This window comes from Lepisosteus platostomus, chromosome 7 (assembly GCF_059453375.1).
Source record: "Lepisosteus platostomus isolate fLepPlt1 chromosome 7, fLepPlt1.hap1, whole genome shotgun sequence".
Classification (NCBI taxonomy): Eukaryota; Metazoa; Chordata; class Actinopteri; order Semionotiformes; family Lepisosteidae; genus Lepisosteus; species Lepisosteus platostomus.
Window position 1 is genome coordinate 3,951,946 of NC_142617.1, and position 17,225 is coordinate 3,969,170.

At 51.1% G+C, this 17,225-nt stretch overlaps 2 protein-coding genes across 7 annotated transcripts in view; one reads left to right on the top strand and one right to left on the bottom strand.

The window, feature by feature from the left end:
- spice1 (spindle and centriole associated protein 1) lies at positions 1-10,798 on the top strand. Of its 4 annotated transcripts, none has more exons than XM_088638543.1 (18): positions 1-99; positions 556-702; positions 1,191-1,238; positions 1,967-2,101; positions 2,771-2,873; positions 3,486-3,607; positions 4,248-4,360; positions 5,017-5,171; positions 5,431-5,568; positions 5,930-6,198; positions 6,418-6,549; positions 6,901-7,048; positions 7,416-7,574; positions 7,946-8,415; positions 8,747-8,939; positions 9,470-9,560; positions 10,013-10,100; positions 10,458-10,798. In XM_088638543.1, the coding sequence occupies exons 2-18, from the start codon at positions 598-600 to the stop codon at positions 10,509-10,511; spliced, it is 2,523 nt and encodes an 840-aa protein (XP_088494669.1). In that variant the 5' UTR covers positions 1-99; positions 556-597; the 3' UTR covers positions 10,512-10,798. The 4 variants fall into 4 exon arrangements, with proteins under 4 accessions (XP_088494669.1, XP_088494672.1, XP_088494670.1 ...); XM_088638546.1 differs by having other exon boundaries at positions 8,750-8,939; XM_088638544.1 differs by having other exon boundaries at positions 53-104.
- The window catches only part of LOC148657906 (uncharacterized), an 11,668-nt gene continuing 2,935 nt past the window's right edge, over positions 8,493-17,225 (bottom strand). For 2 of the 3 annotated variants that reach the window (XM_088638550.1, XM_088638549.1), the window contains exons 3-10: positions 16,367-16,663; positions 15,612-15,635; positions 15,160-15,411; positions 14,771-14,824; positions 14,080-14,166; positions 13,668-13,733; positions 13,342-13,578; positions 10,877-12,966 (exon numbers count right to left, since the gene is read on the bottom strand). In XM_088638550.1, the coding sequence (XP_088494676.1) occupies positions 11,654-12,966; positions 13,342-13,578; positions 13,668-13,733; positions 14,080-14,166; positions 14,771-14,824; positions 15,160-15,411; positions 15,612-15,635; positions 16,367-16,663 (2,330 nt within the window). In that variant the 3' untranslated portion in view covers positions 10,877-11,653. Of the gene's footprint in view, positions 8,964-10,876; positions 12,967-13,341; positions 13,579-13,667; positions 13,734-14,079; positions 14,167-14,770; positions 14,825-15,159; positions 15,412-15,611; positions 15,636-16,366; positions 16,664-17,225 lie in introns of those variants that run through there. The other variant, XR_015939992.1, reaches the window with a different exon arrangement.

A 17,225-nucleotide genomic window follows, 5' to 3' on the forward strand; every position in this document is an offset into this window, starting at 1 on the left:
CATCGGTCGCCTTGGTAACACGGCGGAAGTGAACCCATTTTTTTAACCTACAGGCGCGTATTGGAGGCTGAGACGGCGGCAGTACAGAAGTGCGTTAAGGTAAGGTGGGTGTTTAACCGTTTACGAGGAAAGCCGACTCAATCAAATAAGGCTAATTATTTTAATAATAATGAATAAGCATGAATTATTCAGTTATAAATTGCACCTTTCCTGTAGTGTTTTACTGTGTATTTGAATGAGCTCATTGGATAAATAAGTTTGTGTTGCGTGACAATGTAATTGATTCCCTTCTCTACAGTATATATTTACTCTTAATTAGTTGGTGTCTAAAGTGCTAAATTCGCAAAAGGAACGGTCCCGTGATTGCCAAGCGTGTGGAGACGGGGGTTAACGTTTCATTTCCTCCGTCAAAAGCGCATTTCGGCTGTCATGGGAAAGACGGGACTCGCGAAATAATAGCGCTTCCTTCGGGTAAAAAACAAATAAATCAGAAGTGATTGAAAGCGCTTCTGGAAAAGGCACGTCTGACTCTTGTGCCCTGGTCGTCTGCCGCAGCCCCAGGACGCGTCCGCCCGGACCTGCGCTGCGTGTTGACGGATGTCGTTCGTCAGAGGCAGCCGGTCCTGCCCGCCGGCCGGCCGGCCAGGGAGGAAGGCGACGCGGGTCAGAAAGAAGAAAGCGGCAGGCCAGCAGGACTGGGTGGTGAGTCTCGCCCCTGCCTTCCCCGGACAGCTGCAGTCCGCAGGCGTCTCTCCGGCACCGCACCGGCAGGAGCAGGACAGGGGTTTTTCCGTGGTTGTGTGCAGGGGAGGTGCACTTGTTATAGCACATTGAATCGAGTCATTTCTATTGGAGAAGTCATGTGAGCTCCATGGGATAGCTGCTAGTGAGACACGCTGGACCCGTGGTGGCATTTTACTCCCAGCTGGTCAGCAGTCTTTCAGCGCTTTTCAGTGTTTGTGGCCTCCATGCTGTGGACAGTGTGGACGATTTTGGCTGCGGTCAGCTGGGTTTCCAACCCCTGTAAACCTCCGGGTGTTGAGGGACTGATGCCTGATGCTCGGCAGCCGGTTGGCTCGACGTTTTCCTCTTTAATAATGAAGCGGCGATCAAAATATCGTCGGGCACTGCGTTTGTCCTGCCTTGTTTGCAGATTGATCGATTCATTCAGTATTTTTTTTCCCGTTTAGAGCACCATTCAGGATCTCAGCGTCCATCGAGCAACTCCAGAGGAGCTGGTAAGTGGGACTGAGTGCCACCGTGCGCTTGGGGGAGAAGAGGAAGCGTTCCCAAAACAAGCCTCTGATGCGCTGTAAATCCTGGTAGTCGGGAGAAAAGTGCGGTTGTGAAACTTGGCGAGGCCTGCTGCTCTGTAATAGTCTCCTGTTTCCGTCTCCTTCTGGCTCAGATTAAATCAGTCTCTTCACCAATCCGAAACGCAAAATTGGCCATTTTTTGATGGCTCTCTGCCCCCTGTCGAGAGTTTACACAGGACAGGAGGCTATTTGGTTTTACTAGATCAGATAAGATCACTTTATTGGCCATATACAATTTATTGCATTAGGAATTCGTCTTTTCGCTGACCCCAGCTTCTCTCCCTGTCTGTGTGTCTCATGGAGAGCAAGCTCTCAGAGGGTCAGAGCGCAGGGTCAGCCATTGTACAGCGCCCCTGGAGCAGTTGGGGTTAAGGGCCTTGCTCAGGGGCCCAACGGAGTAGGATTCCTCTGCCGGCTGTGAGGTTTAAACCAGCAACCTCCCAGCCCCAGGCGCAGATCCTGAGCCACAGAGCCACCGCTCGGCCAAGCTAGGGCGTTTGGCTGCTCGAAGCGAATTGACCCGGTTCAAGCCCCCCCCCTCGAACCAGGGGAAAGCGCTGGAGGAGCCGGGGTTGGGGGTCGCTGTCTGCAGGGCCGGGGTGGGGAGGGTGGAAGCCTTTCTGTGACCCCAGATCCTGTGCTGCACGCAGAGCCGGCGCCACGAGCTGCACCGCTCGAAGAACAGGGCCGCAGCGCAGTGGGAGCTCAGGGAGAGGGCGCTGAGGGGGCGGCGCCCAGCCAGCCCCGACCCCCTGGAGAGAGCCAGGCTGGCCATCATGAGGGAGGTGAGTTCGCACTGTACCGGCAGGAGCAAGACAGACCTTTCTCTTCTGCCAGCGTCGCACTGCGGATGGCAGGCGTCAGTGGTTTTTGTTGTTGTGCGTAGGAAATGTGCACTTGTTATGGCACATTGGATTGAGTCATTTCTATTGAAGAAATTCAGTGAGCTCCATGGGATAACTGCTGATAATACACACTAGACCCATGTGATTATAGTATCCTAATGACTGCAGTAAAATAATTGCAGCCTTCCAGCAAGCAATAGGTGCAAGGCAGGGTACACCCTGGACACGACATCAGTCCATCGCAGACACAAGCAAACAAACACACCAGGGCCAATTTTCCCAGAAGTCTGTAACATCCCTGTATGCTAGCCACTGTGACACCAGGGTGCCCATAATTGTACTTTTTCATTGAGTTAAATAAACCCCCTTATCTGTACAGGAGAACAAAACCCCTAAGATGAAAAGTTAAGCTGTTGACATGTCTTGACGCAGAGTTATAAAAACATTCAGTAGCAGTTAACAGAATGCCACCTGTCAGCAATGTTTTTTTTCTGCGGGAGCCCAGATGTAAAGACTTTAGGAGATGGACAGTAACTGGGGGGGGGGGATTACTTTCTTTGCCTGTATTGTTAAGCAGGATTTGAGTGCAGCCCCTGTGTCTGTGCGCAGGTGCTGTCGGAGCAGTATCGGATGCAGGATGTGCTGGAAAGGTCGGACAGAGCCTTGGCTGTCGTGAAGGATTTGTTTGGTGATGCGCCACGCAGGCAAACAGGTGCTGCTGCTGCTGCTCTCTCGCTCATTCTCTCCGCCATCTTCACGCCCCTCTTTATCCAACACTGGGGTGCTAAACCCCGTCACTTCCTGTGACCGTGTGCCTCACTCCGTGGACCTGCCAGCGTGTGTGCAGGTCAAGCTCAGATGAGTGGAGCTCGTTGCCGATGATTTTGCATTTCATAGAAATTATATGCACCCTTCAAAATACAAAATGGCACAAAGGATTTGGCAGCAGGAGCATGTTAAGTGTTTCAAGTGAGCTTAATCGTTTTTTAGTTATACAATTCTCACTGTTTCTTGTCCATATATATACAATACCATTGCTTTAAATAAAGGAGAGGACGCTAAATGGTGGGTTCTGCTATAGATTAATTAATTTCAGTTGTGAACTGAAAGAACAGCCCATGTGGCATTTGCACGATCCTCGTTCAGTCTCTTCTGAACGCCGAATGGAGGACTGATGCATGGTGCTCCTTCACAATGTTACTCCACCCGTTGTTAAAAGCCACATTTTTTTTTCTTTTGATCTGCCATCAAGCGCCGTGGCATACTGTTGGCAAGGGCAGTCACTCAGGTGAACACAGCAGATATGACTCTGCATTGTCCCCAGGTTTCCCCAATGTGACTGTGGCCCCTGACTGTGACCCAGACTCCTCAGTGATGCCTGTGCTGCAGAGGCCTGACCCGCCCACACAGCTGTCTATCCTCAGCCAGTCAATCATGGACCCGCAGGTATGGCCACCAACACCCCCTGTGTCTCTCCGGCCTGAACAGGCACAGGATCTACCCTGGACTCGGCAGCATTTTTTTTTTTAAATGCCACGATACAATAGGCCTATTCAGAATTCAGAGGCCAGGTAATGTTCATCCACACATGAGCATTGCTGCCGGGAGTGAATCAGTGGAGAGGAGTCCCTTGTTGGTTGTAGAGCTGGATTGAAAGAGTAGGAGGGTTTTATTTAAAAAGGCAGATGCTAATGTCTCATTATTAAGGGTTCAAAGCCCTGTCTCCACGAAATCAGGTTTGGCTTTAAAGACACCAAAATATAATTAACGTGCAGTGTTTGCCTTTTAGGCTTTCCATGTTTTAGTATGCTATAATTAGTCTTTTAACTGCCTCTTAATATGCAGAAGCACCGCAGAGACAGAACAAATTCAAAAGTTTATTTGTACCCTATATGCTCCAATATTAAAAAAAAAAAAGTAAGTACTGTATTTCTTATCCTTGTTCTGTGGGCATAAGCCATCCTTTGAAAGTGATTCACCTAAAGATGCTAAAGTTATAATCCACAGACCAGGCTGGCAAGGGTGATTAGGGATTGCAGCCTGTTGTGTGAGTGACAAAGTAATGCCCTTGCTGACCACGTCCCAGGCTCTGAACGAGGTGTGTGATGAGAGCCCGAGTCCGAGAGAGTCTGAGTGCAGCGAGGAGGAGGGAGATCCATCCGAATCTGTCACCTTCAACTCCAACATTGACATCAGCAGGTAAAAGCCATCGGCCCTCTGTGAAGCAATACCACCTGTGGCAGCAGGTGCTTCTGTGCTGAGCACATGGGCCCTCTGTGAGGAATACCACCTGTGGCAGCAGGTACTTCTGTGCTGAGCACATCGGCCCTCTGTGAAGGAATACCACCTGTGGCATCAGGTACTTCTGTGTTGAGCACATCGGCCCTCTGTGAAGGAATACCACCTGTGGCATCAGGTACTTCTGTGTTGAGCACATCGGCCCTCTGTGAAGGAATACCACCTGTGGCAGCAGGTGCTTCTGTGCTGAGCACATGTGCCCTCTGTGAAGGAATACCACCTGTGGCATCAGGTACTTCTGTGCTGAGCACATGGGCCCTCTGTTAAGGAATACCACCTGTGGCAGCAGGTGCTTCTGTGCTGAGCACATCGGCCCTCTGTGAAGGAATACCACCTGTGGCAGCAGGTACTTCTGTGCTGAGCACATCGGCCCTCTGTGAGGAATATGGGGATTGTTTGATTCGCACTTTCTCAAAAGTCTTCTTTTGTGTTCTTGTTTTTGTTTTTCCATGAGAAAACAGAATGAAAAAAGAAAATATTAAAATGTCTGCCGAGGGTCATGCTCTGAGTGTGTAGCTTTGCTGACCCTTTAGCTGTTCTCTGCCCTATGGTCCCAGATACAGCCGTTATCTCCAGGAGAAAGAGACGATCGGTCAGCAGGGGAGGCCTGGCGATCAGCAGCACATCCTTTCACATGCCCCTTTGGCTGCTGGTGCATCCAGGAGCCCTCGCACTCCCCTTCCCACAGCGGTGCCCTCCGGGGAGCGGGCAGGTAGGTGTGCCCAATAAATTGCTGCTCTTTCAGCTCGGGACATCGCGTCAAAAACGTGGTTAAGTGTGAGTACTGTGTCAGTACAGAAACAATAGACTAGAGTGTAACGGGAAGTCCAAGGGTTGCCTTTCCCTTAGCTTCACTTTTACCGATTTTAAAACCGCCTCCCGTCAGCGTAATGTCGTGAAGTGGCAGCTGCTCTTGACCAGCTGTTGGGTGCTGGTGCGGGAGTGAGCTCCTGTGCTGTGTGTTGGAGCAGCTCTCAACGCCACGGCTGCGGTCCAGAGAGTGCGGCCCAGACGACAGGCGGCGGCACCGAGCCCAGCCTCCCCGCGGCACTCCCCCGCCCTCGTCACGCACGTCCTCAACCCCCACCCCCGACCCCGCAGCAGGGCAGGTAAGCAAGAGGGGCTGGCTCAGCTCCCCCCCTGTGAGTTCAGTGGAACGAGCATAAACTTTGTGTGTCGTACGGTGTATCTGGACAATGCGGGATTCAGGGCTTGACCTTTAGGATGCGCAGTCCCCTTACTGTTTATGTTTAAATCTGTGTTTAATAAAATGATAATAAAGGGACTTTATTACAATGTAATAACATGTAATGTAATGTAAAAAATGTGTATGTAAAATGTCATCGGTAATGTGTTTTTCATTTTGGGCAGATGAGTAAATAAAGAGCAGAGTAACCGTATATCCGTGGTATGTGCTCATTTTCATTTCGAGTGCCCTTCCTAACGGGACTTTGGTTGTACAATGTGTAGGTAAGAAGAGCAAACCCCTGGGCTCCAGTCGGAGGCGCTGTGAGGAGCCCCCAGGTCTGGACAGTTCGGCAGTTGCCGCTCTGAGCAGCAACCAGTCCAGCCTCGAGCTGCTGCAAAGCATGCTGGGTGAGGTGGAGCAGGAGCTGGAGTCCTTGGACCACCAGGATCCCCACAGTAGCGTGGCCCCACCTCACAGAGCCCCGGGACTGACTGGTTTTTCCGTGTCCTTGGTCTCCACGCTGCGTAGGCTGGCCCAACACCTCAGACAGGTACCGAGCCTTCCGATTACAGCACTGGGCTGCGAGTCTTGACGGCGGCTGTGTGAAACGTAGCTGCTTGGGTGCCAACAAACGGAGAGATCGGATATTATTGTTGTTGATTGTTGGATGATGGTCCATCCACAAAGCGGGAGTTCGTTTAGTTGTTACAAGCGTATCAAGTGCGGTTTTTGAGAGGCATGAGGTGACCGTGCTGTGTGCCCTGGCTAGAGTGACCGTGCCCTGCAGGGGGAGATGGCACAGAGGAGGAGGCTGGAGGGCGAGACGCGAGAGCAGCGCAGTCTGATCGACGCCCTGACAGCGGAGGCTCTGGCCCTGAGAGAGGAGAACTCAGCCATGCAGGTACAGCGCGGGCTCGCTACATCCTGAAAGACCGGGGGCAGAACTCTTCTGCCCAGGTTTACTTTTTATTGTGTTACGTTTCCTGACCATTAACAGTTTCTTTTATTTGATCGTAGTAGGGTTGCTCTGGATTCAGCATCAACACAGAGATTTTACAGTGTTTACAATTTTTTTTACAATGTTTCTTAGAGAAAACAAACATGAATAACATTTGTCCTTGAGCTTTTTTTCTAACGCTAAACCTCAGGTGTGGTGACCTCATGTCACTTAGCAGGTTATGTTTAGCAAGCCTAAACTGGCGTAATTAAATGGATTTCAGGCCCAATGGACGGTGTCTATTACTTTCTACAGGTGAAGCTGCAGCAGCACATTGCAGCAACAGAGCAGCAGCTGAGCTCCGTGAGAGAGGGGCTGAGAGCACTGGGAGTGAAGACAGACTCTGAAGAGCCACAGTCCAGACTGGCAGCTGACACTGCTGCCATTGGCACACAAAGCACAGGTACTTCAGTGTAGTACCCCAGCAGATTGATCTTGACTTACAGAACAGCTGCCCACACTGATCTTCTTTAAGTCACATATTTTTCATTAACCAAGTGGTGTAGTTAAGTGTTAGTAGTGTTTCGAGTTAATAATTGTACTGTGCACAAAATATACTTTAGGTCATTGTCATGGTTTTGTTGAAGCCAGCTTTGACAGTGTTGATTGTTTTCTCTGTTTGAGCCAAATGTGAGGAGCTGTTTCATTCGATCGCTGTCAGATACAGTAGTTAGCCCTTCATTTTGCCCTCGCCGTGTACGGCCACACCTGTAACGTGCTGCGGTCTTGGTCCTTGTGCGTGTTTGTTTGTGCTGGCGGTCCCGTGTCAGACGGAGGGATGCCAGTACCGAGCGCGATCCTTCCCGGGAACGCGAGTCCGGAGCAGGGGCCCTCCGGCACGGTCCTCCCACCACACCTCTTTCACCCCGCCGTGCTTTTGTCACCCCCCCGCCAGAGAGACAGCCTGCCCGCCCGCACGGCACCGTCAGGTGAGGAGGGAGAGGCCGGGAAGCTCCCGCCTGTCTGAAACATGTAGATAATGGGGTCTTCCCAGCTTTTGTGATTCACTCACTAATATTACAAGTTCCATTTATCTGGACATGTGATGCTTAGCATTCTTTGGTCTCTTGGGGAGTTAATTCTGTTTGGCTTCAAAAACATACTGAATTATAATACATTTCCCTTGTTTTATTCTGGGTTGTACTTAACAGTTGCTGCGTTCTAATGTAGACATCTGACAAAGTGTGGGATAGATTCCTTACAAAGCTTCGGAATAAAACACTGCTTTGATTTGTTAAAGGATTTTTTCCCCCATTTGATCACTAGTAACATAATTCAAATCTGCTTCATGTGTTTCCAGTCGTAAGAAATGTCTTCGCAGAAAATCGGGATCCGCCCCTCAACGGACAGGGCAGTGGCATGGGGCAGTCGGGACCAGACAGACAGGTGGTGCCCTCTATGGAGGAGGTTACTTCCCAGCGACCCCGGGACGAGCTGGAGGAGCTCAGCGTGGCATCCTCCTTCGCCAGCCTGCCCAGCTCCAGCCTTTTCCCCAGGACTGGGCTCCACAGCGGAGCCATCCCAGAGAGTCCCAGACCCGAGCAGGCTCCCGCCGGGAAAGCAGAACTCTCCCAACTTCCGAGTTCTGCGCAGAAGCAGGAGTCCTTGCTGGGCCACATCACGGAGCTCAGCAGACAGAATTCTCTCATCCGGGCGCAGCTGGGGCAGTTCAGATCCCAGGCAGCTGAGGCCGCTGTGCCCCAGGAGAACAAAAACACAGCCTCAGCACATGCCAGGAAGGCATGTGTGGCCGAGGAGCATGGAGGACAGGTTAGACGCCCTGACAGGAACACTTCCTCAATAAGTGCACTCTCATGGATACTTAGTCCTGAGTCTACTATGTAATATTCTCAACTTTTGAATGTTTTTAATTGCCCCTTGGCTACAGACCTAGTTCTACAAGACAGCTGAACTTTAAATTCAGAAAAATGTCAGTAGTCGCATGCTTCACCAGTGGAGAATTATTTGGTCCCGATTGAATTGACTTCCGTCATCCTGACAGGAGTGATGTGTTTTTTTTGCTTTCAACCCAGCCACCCCCTGCCGTTCAAACTGCACTTGTTTAATTTTCCTCGTTGTGTTTCGGCCTCGGTCCCGGCAGCAGACGGCGCCCCCCTCCCTGTCCGTGTCCAGCGTGGAGCAGCGGATCGCGGAGCTGAACCGTCAGAGCGCGGAGGCGCGCGGCAGGCTGCTGGAGCTCATCGAGCAGCAGAGGCGGGTGTCCTCTGGCGGCGGCGTCTCCCCCAGCATCTCTCCCATCCCCTCGCCCCCCCTGGCCAGACTGGGTGCTGCCGGTAAGGAAGGGACCTCTGCGTTGTCTGGGGAAAAAAAAAGCCTTTCACTTCAGTTTTCTGTAGCAAAATGCTTTTAGGTGCATTTTATGTTGATTTGACCATATTTTACTGTTCAGTTTATTTAGCCTTGTCCTTATAGGATACTACCTGTGTAGTCCTTTCACAATGTCCATATTTAAAGAATACGGTCACCGTAACAGCTTGGAGAAAAGCTTTAAAGAGTCATCATCTATCAAAATTGTAAATCATAGTACATTCATATCAGGACAAACTTGTTGACATGTCCGTATTTTTGGTGGGTAGCTGCGTCAGCATGCGTAGGCTGCAAAGGAACAAGTTATAGGTTTATTCCATGCTGAAAAAAAGAAGAAAGAGAACACAACGTTTCGGCCGTGGAGCCTTCTTCAGGCTGTGTCACACCTGAAGAAGGCTCCACGGCCGAAACGTTGTGTTCTCTTTCTTCTTTTTTTCAGCATGGAATAAACCTATAACTTGTTCCTTTGTCTGTATTTTTGCTCATTTATGTGGAGGGAGGACTGTAGAGGTGTCTATCCCACTGCCTGAAATTGACTCTTCTGCTGGAACACCACCTTCATCTGTGGATAGGAGCTACAGTAGGAGGTGAGGAGTTTTAATACCTTCAGGAAACCAACGTTTTGTTTCAATGATTCCTATGGCCCTCATGTAAAAGTTTTTACTCTCCTCTCTTAATCTAATAAACATTCCAGAGGGAATTTTAGCGATTTTTCTTACATGGTGGTGTAAATCAAAATGTTTTAAACATTGATCATAATAGAATACATATGCAGTATTATAGTCATAATAGTATAACAGTGCCTTGCAAGGGTATTCAGACCTCTGTACCATTTTCACATTTTGTTGCTCTAATACAGATAGTTATGACACTTTGAGGTAGCAGTTCATACTTGTATACGCCAGCCACTCCCCATTCAAATCAGAAACATGCAAACAATGTTAGAGGTAAGCCAGTAATATGAACAAAAATGGAAAAGTCACAACTGCGCAAGTCTTAAGATCTTGCATGATTGTCGGGTCTCATCTGGTGTTGCCAGGTCAGCAGGCTCTGGCAGTAGGAGCACTTCTCCCCTGAGCACCTGTACGGCAGAGGGAAGGCCCGCACCCATCCGGCGCAGGTCCAAGGTACGACAGCTTACAACTTTCCAACTACTCTGGCTATAACCATGCTATACCTTATTTAAGTTGGATGAAGAGGTAATATCGCACTGCCTAATGCAACACGGGTGCTCTCTTTCTAAGTGAAAGCATTACCTCTGAAGGGTTTATTGCTCATCTCCTTTGTAAAGCTGTGTTTTGAACTGTAATGTAAGCCAACAGTTAGCGGTATTGTCCTTTTGTAGCAGTTAGAGATTGAGGGGTGTATTACAGATGGAAAAGTAACTGGCGCATATTAAATGTCACAAAGTCCTTTTTTAGTTTCCTTCGCATCACAAAGTCCTAATATTTTCAAGGCATTTTTGTCTCTTTTGTCTCTGGCAGGTGGAGAAGGTGAAAGATGAAGGGTGGTTTGCGTTATACACTCACACTAAGTGACTCTGCTTGTTGCTGGACGAGAGAAACTTAGATGAAAGATTTACATTTCTTTACCCGCTTATTTTAAGCAGGCTGAGCTAAAAATGTAATAGTAAGTGCTTTTCACTGTTCTGAGAACAAAAAGAGCAGAATGCACATCAAGGTTACATTGCATGTTGTGTCCATGCTTTTAAAGACCTTTTTTCTTTTAAATTTACTTTTTATATGTACTTTTAAAGTTTTAGGAATTTTAAATTATAATGCAATTTTACCCAACTCAAATAAATCAAGATGAATCAATTTTAAAATCGGTCGGAGATGTTCTTGGGCTAGGTGATATTATTTCCACGTTGATGAGGTTTCCAGACAGTGAGGTGAAACAATAATAAAATTAAAAGATTTTATTGCTAACAGCTGAAGGCATCCAGGAATTACTACAGCTTCATATCAGTCATCCAGATCCAGGAGGTACAGACATTCATAGACAACATATGAGGTATTACTGTACTAAGCACCAAAAAAACACCACTCCATACATAGTCGGTTTAAGAAAAAGATATACTGATTAAATGTTTTGGATTTGGCACCATTTTGATAAATTCATACACTTACTTCACCACAGATGTCCTGTTGATCAGCCCAGTTGCCCACAAATGATCATTGGCATGCAGCATCTGTCATGTCCCTTCAACATAATCTCAGTCTCTATGCTACACAAAAAGATAAGTGTGATCATGATAACTGAGAATTTGCTGCAGCTCTAAGTGGTAAGTTTCTTTTCATGCTCCGTTTCAAATACTTTTTGAAATACATGCTTCATCAACTCCTAATTTCAAGGAAGAACAGACCCCTATTATGCAAGGTGCCACTTTCACATTTTTTTACAAAAAATAATAGGATTGTCAAACAGTAGGAAAACCTCAAATGTGCTGAAAACCGCCGGTAGTCTAAACCACTAGCCTCTCCCAAAACTGGGTAAGGAGCCCATTCATGTAAGGTCATTAATATCTGCAACAAGCCACTTACTCATAGTGTTCAGTAACCATTTCTAAGGCACGTGGATAAGAGTCCATAAAAACAGACACTGTGCTACCCTAAAAGATAGCTTCCCCATATTGATATGAAGAACCCCGCTTCTGACAAATGGCTGACCCATCCAAAATTCACAGAACGGTGCAGCCGTTTTTCTCGGTGGCCGCGATCTGCCCGTTTTTAAAAGTGAACTTGACCTCGCACTGCCGCCCGGATGACTTGATGAGGAAGCAGCAGCTGCCTTCCTGCAGCAGCGCGGAGTACCGCTGAGCGAGGGCATGCAGCCCGGCCTTCGGTCCCTCTGGGCTGCGCAGCCTGAGCCACGCTTTCCCCGGCTCGGCCAGCAGCACCACGCCGGCTCCCTCCCTTTCCAGCTCTGGTGTTGCCTCATCGGGCAGGCCAGATATTAGGAAAGAGCGCGGCTCGCTGCGTCGGAAATGCTCTTGCCCTCTGTATCCGCGGCAGTGCAGGCGCACGAGGAAGGAGGCCGGCTCGGACGTCGAGAACTGGAAAACCTCCTCCACGCCGTTGTCGATGGCGATGGGGCCCAGCACGCTGCGGATGCCCCTGAGCTCCGCCCAGCCGCCCGCCATCCGCGCGTCCTCGAAGACGAACTGGAACGAGTGCCTGTCGCTGCTCCGCAGGTACTCCTCCAGGACGCGGAGTGTGTGCCAGTGCAGGGTCACCAGGGACGGCACACCCAGGACCAGGGGGTTGAACTCGACCACGGAGAGCAGCCGGAAATGAAGTCCACCGTCGAAGGCGTCCGGCGCGAGCTCGGGAGTGGAGAGCGCCGACCGGATTTCCTGGATGATATCCAATAGCGGGGCCTGCGCGAGGTCGGCGCCTTGCCCCCGCTCAGCCACCCGGGCCAGGAGCTGGGCGATCTTGAGGCAGATCTCCTTGTACTGCGCGGCCACCACGGTCCCATCCCCCAAGACAGCTGGGTCTTCCCTCGCCGGCGGGGCCCGCTGCTGCAGCACCTTGTAGATGACCCTGGGGGCCAGGCCCTTGAAGCGGGTGACCCTGTGCAGGCCGCGCGGCCTGCAGCGGTAAACCTCTCCCTCCAAGCGGGCCGAGAACTCCGCGCTGTCCAGCCGGGGGTGCAGGTCCCTCAGCAGCTGCGCCAGGACGCACAGGCTCTGCCGGAGGCTGGCGGGGGTCTGCTCGGCCCAGCACTCCTCCAGCTCCTGCACCAGCTCCGGCTCCGCCAGCCCATCCCTCTTGAGTTGCTCCACGGCGCCCAGCGGCCCGGACCAGGGCACGGCGGGCGGGTCCTCCTCCACCACGGCCAGGCAGTCCCAGGCAAGGAAGCTGAAAAGGTGCCAGCACTTCTGGATTTGCTCCTCCTCCTGCTGCTGCTGCTGCTGCCCCCTCTCGAGATGGGCTGCGGCCTCCTGCAGCATCTCCAGCAGCAGCCGGCCCCTCTCCGACAGCCTCAGTCCTGCCAGCAGAGAGGAAAACCCAGCTCCCGTCAGGATAAAGTCTCATAACTCACCACACCTGCAAACGCGGTTATAGTCCCACCGAACAGCCCCAGAGCTCGGGACAGGTTTGGGGATAATGTTCGCACTGGAGTCGGGGTTAAGGTTACAGTGGAACAGAGCGAGACCCAAATGCTGGGTTTCATGTTTATTAAGCAGACATGATTTTCTTAGAGCAACATCCACAGTATTTTATGCTGCTGCGACAGGACTGCTCGAGGCAACTTTGTGGCGCTGGATGGTAATTAATAGCACCACCCCCCCCCGATCTTTACAGGTTAACGAGCTACGTGTACCATGAGAAGAAGGAAGGTGAATGAAAGATGTGGGCGTACTGTTAGTGTCGCAGGCTGCGGCCTTGGCCAGCAGCCGGCTGGGGTCCTGGGTCTTCTCCATGAAGCAGTGCACTACGGCAGCCAGCTGGTGCAGGTCTCCGGTGCTGTCCAGCTCCAGCAGGCACTCCCTGGCCGCCTTGCGCGGCAGCCCCAGGGCCACGCCCAGCTCGCAGACGTTCAGGGTCATCCCCGCGTCCAGCTGCAGGCCCAGCTGCCCCATCACTTGGCTGATGACGTCTGTCCGGGGAAAGAAGGATGCAAGGCGTTCGGGAGCAGCAGAGAAAGCACGACCGAGGCGCTCCTGACGAACCACGGATCGGACCAACCTTTCTCCGCAGCGGGCAGATCGATCTCCTTTCCGTACTCGGTCTTGAGGGTCAGGTTTTGGAGCACTGCCACAACACAGACACCAGTTAGTGAACGGCGGCAGGGCCCGTGCATTCCCTAGTCACCTGCGGGCATCCCGGAAATTCACCGGGAAGATACTGCCGCTCGTCCGGGCGGTAACCTTTTTAAATTATCCGATCTGAGACGGGCAAAGGCATCAGTTCTTATTTACTGTGTTTGTAACGACAGTCCGCCTCCTGACACCGTATCACCCCTCCCTCCTTCCAGGCCCGTCCTGTGCCCGACCCACTCCAGGGCTGCTCAGGAGTTCAGAGGTGAAATGGGTTAAAGGGAAAGCTGGCTGTCAGAAACTGTCACAATGTGTGGAGAAAAATCTTCCGGCATACTTACTGTCTTCAACAGGGCTCGTTTCTTCTACAGCTAAGGCACAGCTGGTTGTTGCCAATATCGGCGGATGTGCATCAGACATGGTGCTCACTACAACACAGAACGCTCACCATCACAGAAGCAGTGCCTGACCACTTCGGCTAAAGAGACTGGAGAACTTCTCCGTCATCCCCAGAGAGTCAACCGTTTCAAAGGATATTCTAATCATAAACCTCTAGTGGAGGTGTCATTGAAAAGCAGGCTTCATCACTCTATATTGAAAGAAGTTAATTGATCCTTTAGGCAGTGGAGAGTAGTGGGTAAAGCTCTGGACTCGTAACTGATGGACAGTGGGTTTAAATCCCTGCTGTAGACCCTGCTATCGTACAAGTACCTGTGAGTGACACAGTAACACAGGGTACCTTGAGTGTGGTACTTGACCCCAGCTGCTCCAGTTGAGGCAGCTCTATAAACAGGAACTAGTACTGTTGGGAGTAGGTCCTGTGATGGACTGGGGTAACATCCAGGGGGGAGTAATATAGTCTCCTGATCACTTCATGCCTAGAAACCTGAATACATTCTGGCCTGATGTGTGTGGCTCAAATGGAATTGCCTACCATTTGATCCTGGATGATCCTCCAGTCTCTAGAAACAGAGGTAGGGGGACAATGCATATTGACACCAACATGATTGCATTGGAGTATGGCTTCTGTACCTGGCTGGATTGCATTAACACCACCCTCCCAGGACTTCACTGAAGACGTGCAATCTGGAAATTCAGGAAAATAAAGAGAAACAAAGACGTTCTTTAAAAATCACACACAATCCAGGGACAAAACACGCTATAGGAGACAAAGGCCTCCTGGTAAAGTCAGTGCAGTTACCATGTTAACTACAGTATCTGAACACCTCGGGAACATAGTTGATCACTGTGCTGGAAAAGGAAAAAAATAATACTTTTCTTTCCAAATGTTCTTGTGGCTTCAGCATCATCCCCACTGTTACAGAACCACCAGCGTGCCGAAGCACGGGAATTGGTCTTTACTATAACAGTCCGCCTGTGAGCATCCGGAGTCCAGAGAAGGGGGCACGGGGGCCGCTCACCGTCGATGTCCCCGGCCAGGAAGCCGTCCTCGCGGCGCAGGGCCTGGTAGAAGCTGCGGCAGGCGGCCTCCCCGCGGGCCAGGCAGAGGGCCACCAGCTTCTGGGTCTGCAGGAAGGGGGCGGCTGCAGCCTGCACCTGCTCCAGCTCGAACAGCGAGAGCACGCCCTCGGAGTAGAGCCGCACGGACAGGGGGGTGACCAGGGGGCCGAGCCGGTGACACAGCTCGCTGACTTGGCCCTGCAGCTTCTGCTCTGATGGGGAGAGACGCAGACAGAGGCATGGCACTCCAGCAGCCCGCAAGGCACCGAGAGCTTTCGCCCTTAACGACCGGCTCGGATCCTACTCCGCGGGCCACGACTAAATCTGGTACTCACTCCACAGAGAACACTTACTGAGCATGTGCAACTGCGCAGAAATGAGCAGTGCTGTCAGGGTCCGGGGAACAACATACCTGTTGGGCCTCGCTTGATATCGGCTGTGAAAAGAAGGAAAGATGCTGTCAGTGTAGGGTTAGACTGCCTTCCCCCCAGCTACTTTACTGCTGTCAACCACCAATATCTGTCTAATTATTGTAAATGAAATCCCTAAAACTTCCACTACAATTCAAGAGCAAGACGTCTCATCTTGTCAGAAAGACCAAGGCACTCGGATTAGATAGATAGATAATACTTTATTAATCCCGTAGGGAAATTGAGGATTGTTACTCGAGATTACTTATTCAGTAAGCAATATGTAAAAAACTTTTTTTTCTTGCTGCGAAATGCACCCAGGCCAATTGCAGGACTGGAAGAAGTCGCAGCGCAGTCCAGTGCAAGTTGGAGACAAGTTTAATGCGAGACAGAAATGGCCATTTCTGGGGAACACTGGGAGAAGACGCACAGTGTCCCGAGTTCCAGCAGTGGACAGTGAGTTTTACAGTCCGGGTGCAGCCATAGTCACCCTATGTTATTACCACACATGGGTGTCTCCGAGTGACCACTGCCTGTGTATTGAAACCACAGAACAAACCCCCACGCATGGCACAGTGTCTATTCCTGACCAAGTGCCCCCCCCCTCGGTTATTTCTGAAATGTCTCCTGCAGCAGGTGTCCGTTTACAATGCACTCAGGCCGGGGCGGAAGGCACACGCGTACGAGCGCAGGCGGAGGTTACGCCGCGCTGCGCCACGCCCCGGCCCTGCTGAAAGTGCATCGCGCAGAGGCCTACCGGGCTCGGTGTTCAGCCAGTCCCGGAGCCGGGGGTACTGGTGCCGGCACTTCCTCAAGCACTCCAGGAAGTGGCGGGTCTTCTCCTCGTCCAGCTGGCAGTGCACCACCTCCAGCAGCTTGCGCGCCCTGTTCCTGGCCGTGCTCTCGGCCTGCACGTCGCTGTAGTTGTCGTCCGTGATGACGTGGGCCGCCAGCAGGTGGTCCAGCAGCGGCGCGATGTTGTACAGCGCCGCCACGAGCAGGTCCCGGGAGTTCTGGATGTGCGTCTTCAGGGGCTCGCTGGCCCCGTACCCGTCTGCCAGCACAAGCACAAGTCAGCGCCACCTGCTGGCGGCTCTCGGGAATGCGCCAAAGTAAAACACACTGGAGACAGAAAAACATGAATCTATAGAATCCTCAATGTGCTTTCGTAGTCTGTTGTACGAAGGGACAAAACTTCTCTCTTAAAAGGTTTCTTCGGTGAAGCAAAGCAATTGAATTTTCAACCTCGGCAGCCAGTCTCTGGTGTTTACCAATCAATCAATCAATCATTATTTCTGATGATGCTTTCAATGGTGTCCGCATCCTGCTGAAAGAACATGCACTGCACACTACTTACTGGAAGGGGAGGTAAAAAAAATTCAGCATGTAATAAACCTATTACTTGTTCCTTTGCAGCTGACGCAGCTGCCCACCTGAACTAATACGTCCTGTATTCATGTCCCAGGTGCGCTGCAGAGCAGAACATGAGATACCTCAATGAAAGGAACTTACAACCTGCTCAAAGACAACCAAAGTTGTTGTAGTGGTTGAGACCCATACCCTGATTAAATTAACTGTCAGCTCCCTGTTGACCTCTTCACCGTCTGGTCAGTTCA

Excerpts from the sequence above, each read along its gene's own strand:
- spice1 (XM_088638543.1), top strand. The coding sequence starts at position 598 with ATGTCGTTCGTCAGAGGCAGCCGGTCCTGCCCGCCGGCCGGCCGGCCA. Across the intron at positions 6,550-6,900 it reads AGGAGAACTCAGCCATGCAG|GTGAAGCTGCAGCAGCACAT; the intron begins GTACAGCGCGGG and ends TACTTTCTACAG. Across the intron at positions 7,575-7,945 it reads CGCCCGCACGGCACCGTCAG|TCGTAAGAAATGTCTTCGCA; the intron begins GTGAGGAGGGAG and ends ATGTGTTTCCAG.